Source organism: Corythoichthys intestinalis, chromosome 7, assembly GCF_030265065.1.
Source record: "Corythoichthys intestinalis isolate RoL2023-P3 chromosome 7, ASM3026506v1, whole genome shotgun sequence".
NCBI lineage: Eukaryota > Metazoa > Chordata > Actinopteri > Syngnathiformes > Syngnathidae > Corythoichthys > Corythoichthys intestinalis.
In genome coordinates, this window is record NC_080401.1 from 29,045,649 (window position 1) to 29,055,330 (window position 9,682).

The following is a 9,682-nucleotide window of genomic DNA, read 5'->3' on the forward strand; positions in this document are numbered from 1 at the left end:
CATGTACTAAATGGATTTTAATCATCTATATTCGTCAACAGCACACACAACTACTATAATTGATAAAACAATCTCACAAGATATTAGATATAGAAATCCTTATTTGTAACATCAGGCAATTAATTAAAAATTACCTTGTATTGGACTTTAGCTGAGGCGGTGCTTTAACCCTTTAATGCCTGCTACATGAAGCATTTGTCAGAGAATCCGAAAACTTAAAAAATAAGGTCCTAATGATACTTTTTTCAAATTTGTAAAAAAAAAAAAAAAAAAAAAAAAAAAAAAATATCAAAATGAATATGTGTAATAAGCGCTCTAATATCTATAACCTAGCTAAATCCAGATTTTTTTTTCTCATGGAACCTGCAGATGCATGTGTTGACTGGCATCCATCATTTTCTTTTTCTTTTTCTTTATTTTTTTTTTTTATTTCAAAATTCTAAATTAGTCTCAAAATATGAGTGTATCAAATGTGATACGCTAGGCTAGAAGGGGTTAACCTGATTTTCTATATATGAATGTTATGAATGTATTTTCTTAACATTTGATCTAGAGCCCGTAATGCATTTATTCATGTGTCTTGTCTCCAAACCAAGCAAGTTGAGGCAAAGACAACTTCCCGGGTGGGCCGGGCACATTGAGGCAGGTCAGGTGAGGAGCTTAAATAGAGAAAGTGACCTTTCTTGCAGGTGGACTCCCCCAAATGTTTACAGGCGCTGTGTAAGGACTTGGAAGCATCTGTGGCCCTCTTGTTTTTAGAAGGCGCGTCAGATAGCAGCTGAGAGGGGCTTAAAATTTCAGACGTCTGGCGGTAGGCTGCAAAGTTTCCACCTTAAAACACAGTTACAGTTGTAGGTTGGATCAGTGCTTGATGTTTAGTAGGAGTTCGCGCGCAAGGACCACACTGTTAATGTGTCTAGTGAGTCCAAGAATATGCATTTTTTTTCTTTTGGGTTGCGACTTTAAATTGCAAATGAGAATTGAATACTCCAGTAAGGTAATTTATTTTACAATTATGAAATAGTAAGTGACTTAATTAAATGGCATACGTTTTAAATGTGTTTCTAATGTAACATAATGATGTGAATTAAAATTGTTTTGCTTTACAATATACTAGCATTTGGGTTAATTCTAACATATAGATGTGATTCAATGCTTGAGGTCCACTCCATTGGGTCGAAGCCGGCAGCTGGAAACAGCAGGAATTTTTGATGCAAACTAAACACGAGGATTTATTTTTTTTCCTGACAAATCCTGACAGACGTTTTGGAGTGAACGACAGTCCAGCGCTGACCTGCGGGAACTGCTGAGAGAATACATCGTTGCAGAAGGAGAAGCCGCTCAAGATGACCCGGAGTCCCAAATGCGCTCGCTGTCGGAATCACGGCGTGGTTTCGTGTTTGAAAGGTCACAAACGCCTGTGCCGCTGGAGGGACTGCGGCTGCGCCTGTTGCCTGCTGGTGGTGCAGCGGCAGCGCGTCATGGCCGCGCAGGTCGCACTGAGGAGGCAGCAGGCTGCGGAGGTGAGAGGGCGCATGCAAAATTATAGCCTGTGTGTCAGGATGGTCAGGCAGCCAAGAGGGGGACCAATATTTTATGAAAAATAAAATAAAGATCCAACCAATTTGGGGGACTGTTGTCTCCTGACAAGTTTCTGTAGAAAGAATAATTCATTATTTTGTTTGGGGCCTATCACTGTAAAATATATAAACTTGTTATGAGTCATGCCAACTTAACATTTTAAGCAGCAACTAAAATTCTTACATTAGTGACTATAGGTATTCTGAGCATTCATATGATATTTTATTTAAGTTAGTTGAATTAACTTGAATTATTAGTTTGTGGTCAATACTTCATTTTTTTAGTAAAATGAAATTGAAATATTTGTGTGATCCCTAAATTGTAGGAATTTAGTTTCAGCCTTATACTCCTGATGCCTTCAAAAGAGTGTGTCAGCAAAAGTGCAGCTTGCCAGGTTAACTTGAATGTCAAGTTCTGCTTTGTACCATTTTAATTGAATAGGTCTTAATATTTGGCAGCTAGTTTGTGTGGTATGCTAAAAAATTTTTAGGAACAATACAATATATCACTAAAATTGTGTCGTGTATCTCTTATATAATATTTTTGGAGTGCTGTCACTGTATTAGGGGTTACAAAGCACACGAAATATGTTTAATAGCAATGCAGTTTCTGTTTGCAATCCAATTGTGAGGCTCATTTAAGCTGCCTTCTATCCTGAAGGTTGTGAGTTTGATTCTAATTTATGTAATTGTCCTTAAATGATACTGACCCAAAAGTTGCTCCTGATTTCTGAATCTAGATAAAGAACTTTTTGAAAGTATACCAATCATTAACAACTCTTCATTATTACATTTACTGTAAAGCTACATTAACTTAAATTATTAGTATCTTTAGATAACTGTATAGAATACCATGAGAAAAGAATGATAAAGATTGAGCCATTGTTATACTGTACATATACACTGTCACAATTTGATGTTGGGAAGCAGGTGGACGCATAACAGAAATTTAGGGTACTGAAGAATGACACAATTAGAGGGTAAGCAACAAAACGGAATGACAAAAAAAAAAAAAAAAAAAAAAAAAACAATACTGTAAAATTTAAGAATAGTATGTATGTGCAAGTATGTTAATAATAGATTTCATATAACTTTATACTAGTTCTCACCTCCTATATACCAAACAGCAAAATATTGTGACGTTTATATACTGTAGCCTATACTGTGTATTAAAAAAAAAAAGTAATAAAAACGTACCACAGAAGTTATTTATTTTGCCAATTGATTCTCTGTGTCCAAAAGTATTTTTGTTGTTGTTACCTTTATTCCAGGGTAAGAGGGGTGTAAAGTGTGCAACTCATTCACAGAAGACTTTGTTTCAGCGCTCTACTGGGGCAGTTGAACCAAGTGTGGTGCAGAGCAAGAGCATCCTGCAAGGTGAAGTTGAATCAAATCCACCTCATTCGTCAGTGAGTTATAAATTAAGGATTTAGCTGTTTCCATGGCAACCAAAATAAAGTAAGGGCAACCAGACAGCAGTTAAGCTCATTTTTCACCAGTGTGAAGGGCACTGTATAGATGGGCTAGATAAGTGCAAATACTTTTGATGACATAATTATTTTCAAATGACCTCAATGAATACAAATGTGACCTGAACATGTGTTTCTGGAAACTGTACAGGGCTAACACCACGGGAAGGCAAGAGTTCATGTTGTTCAACTAAGACAGAGTGTGACCATACACACTTTACAAGCTCTGCCATTAGTGCCCGCATGAGGAAAAGACGGACATTTGCTGACAAGGAGCTGGAGAATGTGATGCTGGAGCGGGAGCTGAAACAGAGAGAGTTCCAGAGTGACCTTTGCTTTCCCTACAGGACCTTTGTCCCCTCACTTTATCAAGTGCCTCTACCTATCACACCAAGTTTGCAGTCATTCAACAAAGTCCCTTTATCTGCAGGGACATCCAGCTTTGGGTCTGTGTGTAATAATTTATTCAAGCCTCGTCAAGACTGGGACTTCCATTTCTACCACTGCTTTCACTTTAAGAGCACAGCATTTTCAAAATGTGACTATGGTGACTCTCAGTTCCACAAAAGGTCTGGCCACGCCAAAGATTATAAGGATGAAGTGCAGCATACCTGGAAAGACTGCGAAAAGGAAGATACATCAGAGCTCATACAGCTGCCTATACAACAAACTCTCAAACACTATGGTAGCACTTTGTTGGACCTCACCAAAGCTCACTCAAAACCAAGAGAAATTAGAGCCTCTAGTGTCACACACTCTATTTTTGTATCAGATCAGGAGATCCTGGATTTGCCAAATGTCAAGGCCCCCAGCAGGACCTTTGATCCGTTAGCGCTGACAGCGAGGGACTGGTGTGCCGACACTCCTGCCGCCTTGACACATCCACGTGAAGACTCTTTCAAGAGCTTTCCTGGCAGCTCGGGCAGAACTCCAGCTGTGAAGCCACTACCTTTCTCAGTGGAGGCTCTGCTAAGGGCCTGACAAGTCAATGGAAAGTACTTGGCTTTGTTTATGTGCAGCGATCACTATGACTTTGTATTACACTGACAGGAGCAGCTTTCTATTAAATTTAGAATGGCACTGGCAGAGTTCAGATCCAACCCCAATGCTGAAACCTCCCACATGTATTTAAAAAAATATATATATATACACAATATATACTGTGCCAAAATGTAACATGTTTTCTATTATCCTAGCACCACTCCTTTGCAAATTGTCATAAAGATGTACTATCTTATGGTTACATGATCATTAGAAAGCCTATATGATAAATACGACATTGGCAATACAATTAAGGTACATGCGAAATATGTTCTAATGTCCTATATTAAAGTTATAAGAATTACCTGAATAAACTCTTAACCTCGTCAGTCATCATGTTTACAGTTATCAACACCCATAGATTTGCTGTCTGTAAGTATTCTTTCACCAAAAACGTTGAACATAACATTAAGTATTGAGTGTTTGGGTTTATGTCTTTCCTCAGTAATGCTGTTATATTATTGAATAAAACATTGTAATAAAGCTGTCTGGTCTGAATCTAGAGACAAAAAAATTATTACCCATTTAAAAACTACAGGAAATAGCATTTGATAAAAAATTCAAAGACACTAAAAGACGTGTATGTTATTTGAAAACAGTGGAGCATGCTAACTCACAGTGCTGTTTGAATGGTTTGTTTGAACATGTTTATTTCGAATACTTAATACATAGGTACCAATAATTGGTAACAATAATGAAAAGAAAAACAAAATATGAGTATTCGAAAAGGAGTGAGAAGTATAACTTATCAACTCCCACCCCATGTCCTTAAGTCCTGACATATCAGTTCAATTCCTTACATTTAATTATATACATTCTTGTTTAACACCTAAACAATCTCACCATGTAACCCTGCATATTACCTATACACAAATGTTGCAAGGCCCAGTCCATTAATCAGCCTAGAAAACATAGATAAATGAATAAATAACCACAATGTCCCATATCACAAAAAGCACAACACCCTAGTTGTTATCCATATCTCCCTCATCCTTATATTTTTTTGAAAATCATATCTTTATACAGTTTCTTAAATTGTCCTATATTTATACATTCTTTTAAATCCACACGAAAATTCTTCAGTAGTCTCACCCCACATACAAATGCGCAAAAACTTTTCCTTGTCGTCCGAAATCTGGGTACTTTGAAGTCCCAATATCCCCGTAAATTGTAACTTTTTTCATAGTTTGTAAAAAACTGCTGAATATTGTGAGGTAATAAATTTCTTATAGCTTTGAACATTATTTGTGCTGTTTGGTATTGTACAATATCCGAAAACTTGAGCACTTTTGACTTAAGAAATAGTGTGTCCTGATAACCAGCTTTGTGTATGATCCGTAATGCCCTTTTCTGCAGTACATTTATTGAATATAGCGAAGTTTTGTAATTATTGCCCCATACCTCGACACTGTATTGCAAGTAAGGAGAGACTGGTGAACCATATACGTAGAGTGTGGAGAGATTTGAAATCCAGTACTTACTTTGCTTTATTTATTATTGCAATGTTCCGTGAAATTTTGCGCTGTATATATTTGATATGTTGTTTCCAGTTAAGTTTTGTATCAATAATTACCCCCAAAAACCTGATTTCATGTACTCTCTCAATTTCTAACCCATCTACCATTATCTTCAACTGTACATCGATTTTACAGTTCCCAAATAATATTATTTTTGTCTTGTCTAGATTTAATGATAATTTATTATTACTGAACCATATTTTTAATTTGTTCATTTCTCTTATTAATTCAGGTTATGGTTGTTAATTCAGGTTATGAGTTTTATTTAAAGTGCCTATGACAGCAATAAGAATATTTTTTTCATATTTTCCGCGGTATTTTATGCTCCTGAATGAAATGAACCACTTGGATGTGTGTGGAAGCGATCGCTATATTTATTTAGTTTTTTAAACCGTTTTTTTGAATCCCGCACCATGAAAATGAGTGACTTCCGGCTCCCGTCTCGAGCTGAGAAAGAGGGCGCTGGGACGTATACGGTAGAAGGAGTCCTCTTCACTGTCCAGCCGTACTGTTGTATGAGAAGGACTGCGGATTCAGCTGATTTTGCGGATTAATTCGTTTATTTTTCGCATCACGCCAGCCAAACGGCTGCAGAAAAATTTTGCCGCACCAAGGAGAGGCATGTGAGCCTTTTGGGGGTTTCAAAAGGTTCCCATTCACCGGTGGATATTAGCCAAAACAAGCCCTACCACTGTGGGAGCATTGGACTTATGAGGAAGTGAGGAAACATCGTGTTTTGTATTATGTCAAATACTGGAATCATTTTAATACGTAGGTGGCTTGCATTTTGTGGCTGACATGCTCCTTGTCGACTCGGCTGAGGACACCGGCGGCTTGTCGCACATCCCCCCGCCGGGAGAGCACGATACTCGGTTTAATGCCCTCTTCATGTGCCAGGTGTTCTGTCAAATTTTCAACCCGATCAGATATTGCAACTTTGTGTTATAAATGGCCGCGAATACAGCAATTGCAAAGTAAACATTACAAACTTTCTTTAAATAAAGGACTATTTACTTACGTTTCATCATGGATGGGCAGGTAGAAAAGATTTCCTAAGACACATTCTCTCTGTCATGTTGGCTGCACAACAACTGCACGCCGCTCTTTGTTTATGTCATCGCCGTATAGTAAAGCATTATTTTTCATTATATTCGTGTTGACCATGTGGCAGCTACACGTTCCTCTGACGTTGGTACTCTCCAGCTGCTTCCCCGGCGAGCTCCCCTGTCCGTAGTAGCAGGGGAATGAGCTGTAACTTGCTCTCCGCCGGGGTTGCCGATCGGCGAAGACAATCGACAACCCCGCGGTAGTGTGACATGATCTGGGCGAGTTTTGTGTGATTTTTTGCTTCGAAAGCAAAAATAAGACTTTGAAACGTCACTCGGTTAGGGTTAGCATGTCGGCTAGCTGTCACGCCTCTTGGTTTGTTTACATTCGCGGAAGCCGGGGGGGCAGGGAAATTTCAAAAGCCTGACTAACTATGGCAAGTTTGGGAGGTGCGACAGTAAAGGTGAAGTCGACAGTTTTTAACATTATGGAGTAATATTGCCATGTCGTACTGAATGAATGCATTTTTATTATTTCATATTCCATTTAGCACAAGATTGTTATTTGTCTTGACCATACCATTTATTTAGCAGTTGGGAAAAATACTTCGATAAAAAGAATATCCTTTAAAAATATTGGAGTAGAGAGACTGAAACAATGACATTTGCGGCTCACTTCGTCGCATTTTCCTCGTTTTGAATAATTCCCCCTCAATGGGCTGCATACTAAATCAGATGAAACTGTTCTCCCGCTGACGTCATCCACCTGTTTGGGGACGCTACAGCCCTATAATGGTAGGCGTGGCTAGACGGCGGATTAAAACACACACTGATCTGTGCTTTGCCAAATTGTTCTATATAGTCAAATTGTCTCAAAATATGATTCTAATTCATATAATAATACTATTTAAGACTTTTTTTTATCCCGTCGTACGCACTTTAAAGAAATGTTCAGGACTGGTCTCAAAAGGGATATATTCAAATAGAAAAAATAGTTTTCCCCTTCCTTGTGGGCCAGATGATCATTCATGCAGCATGTCTACAAAGAGATCGTACCACATTCACATGCCGCATTTAAGTTTTGGCAGGAGAAATCTGGCCTACTTTTCCATGACAGTGTTACGCTCACAATTTGTTGACCATCCATCAGTTGCTGGCTGAGCAAAATATTGCCCTGCTGGTGCAAATTTCATTCACTTGACCTGGCTCCATGTGATTTTTACACCTACTTTCCCAAGCTCAAGGGGCCATGGAGGGAAACTGAAGCCGTCTTGTTTTGAAAACATCAGGATGACCATATGACAATAGAGTTGTGGAGGATCCTGCAGGAATCCTTACAGGAAAGAATGAAGATGTGGCAGAGAAGACTGGGATGTACATTGGATGTCTGCAGGATTACATAAAAAAATATGTAGTTTGAATTTCAAGTATTTTTTTGTGTCTTTTGTGACATACATCCTGGAACTTTTTTTTTTCAAACACATTGTAAAATCCTTCAGACATAATCACCAAATAACTCAATCATATACTGATCCGGGAAGGACAAAGTCAGTGTTTCCAAGGTAACATTTTTTGTATGCTTAACCAGGCGCAAGCAATTTATTTGAAGATGCATTTAATCTAAATCCGCTTTTCACTTTTTTCCTCCCGTTTTTTTTCTACTCTGCTCTGTAATCTTGCTGAGATGGAGGTTAGATACGGTTAACAACTCTGGACCTTGTGGCGTCAACACAGGTGATAGCACACTCTTTGTTTGCTTATATCTACCATCACATCGGAATGCCTTTTTATCGCTTCACAGACAAGCTGTGGGCTAGCTTTGACAAAGAAATACGTGGATATGACTTTGAAAGCAGTTACCTTTCGAAATTGTATTGCATTGTACTATATCCGCATAGAGTTGTCCCCAAAAAATCTTTTTTTTTTTTTTTGGTGAAAGCGCATTTTCATCTCCTATGGTTAAAAGATAAGCGTACATCACAAAAGAAGGATAATGACTTTTGTGAAAAATATATCTCTGCTACAAAGCAAGTGGCAAAACTCATTCATGCTCAATGTATCATTTCTGTTTGTCCTTTGGGAGTTTAAGTGGCATCTTGGTAGAGTTTCTCTTCATAAAATGTGCAACACTTGTCTTCATTTTTGATAGAATTGTGCCTGGCACAGAAAGACTGGCTTCATTGCTTTACATTCTTTGGGAGTATTTCAATCAGTAATGACGGGTATAATAATATTTCTTTTGCAGGCTAGGGAAAGAGACGAAAGGGCAAAAGGATCCGAGACCTTTACTGATTGAAAACTATTGTGCTGACAAAGCACTCCCAACCAGCTGAAACATGTTTTCAGTTCAGAAACTCCACACTCTCACTCTCAGTGCATCTCGTTCCTGTAGTCCCCCACTCAAATCCTGCAGTTTAGCTCTCTTTGTGAATGACTAATACAGTAGTGGGCAAACTATTCCACAAAGGACCGCAGTGGGTGCGGGATTTTGTTCAAAGCCATTATGAGGACAGCCTTTCACCTGTCTGATTTCTTACAAGTACCATCAGTTGATTGCAGTCAGGTACTTTTTGTTTCCGCTGAAACCTCATTGGTTAAACTGTCTGGAACAAAAACCAGGATCCACTGCGGCCCTTGAGGACCGGTTTGCCCATCCCTGGACTAATTTCAACTTCAGATTTATTTTACGTTATCCCTAGTCGAAAAGCTTTGTTTGGCACAAACCTCGGTTGCTGATCTTCATTTTCATTCATGATACCGTATAATGATAACAGGGCTTTGAACCACGACTCAGCATGAACAGAAGTCCAGAGTCTTTTCTTCCAAAATTCTCGTCACCCATTCTTTACTTATTTTTGTGATCACCGGCTCACGACATTTTTGCTCTCGTCCTAGGTCATGTTTTTTGCGCGCCCCTTGTCGGATTTCATGCCTGCCTCCTTCCGAGTTTCATCCCCTCACGCCCACTCGACTACCCCGATCAGAAAGCTCCACTGCTTTTGTGTTGGACGCAAATAAAGCATTTTCGT

General features: G+C 38.7%; 1 protein-coding gene across 1 annotated transcript; it reads left to right on the forward strand.

The window, feature by feature from the left end:
* Positions 1–700: 700 nt before the first annotated feature.
* Positions 701–4,328, forward strand: dmrt2b (doublesex and mab-3 related transcription factor 2b). The gene is made up of 4 exons (XM_057841914.1): positions 701–811; positions 1,262–1,523; positions 2,852–2,957; positions 3,201–4,328. Exons 2-4 carry the CDS (start codon positions 1,347–1,349, stop codon positions 4,028–4,030), a joined length of 1,113 nt encoding a protein of 370 aa, XP_057697897.1. The 5' UTR covers positions 701–811; positions 1,262–1,346; the 3' UTR covers positions 4,031–4,328.
* The last annotated feature ends 5,354 nt before the right edge of the window (positions 4,329–9,682 follow it).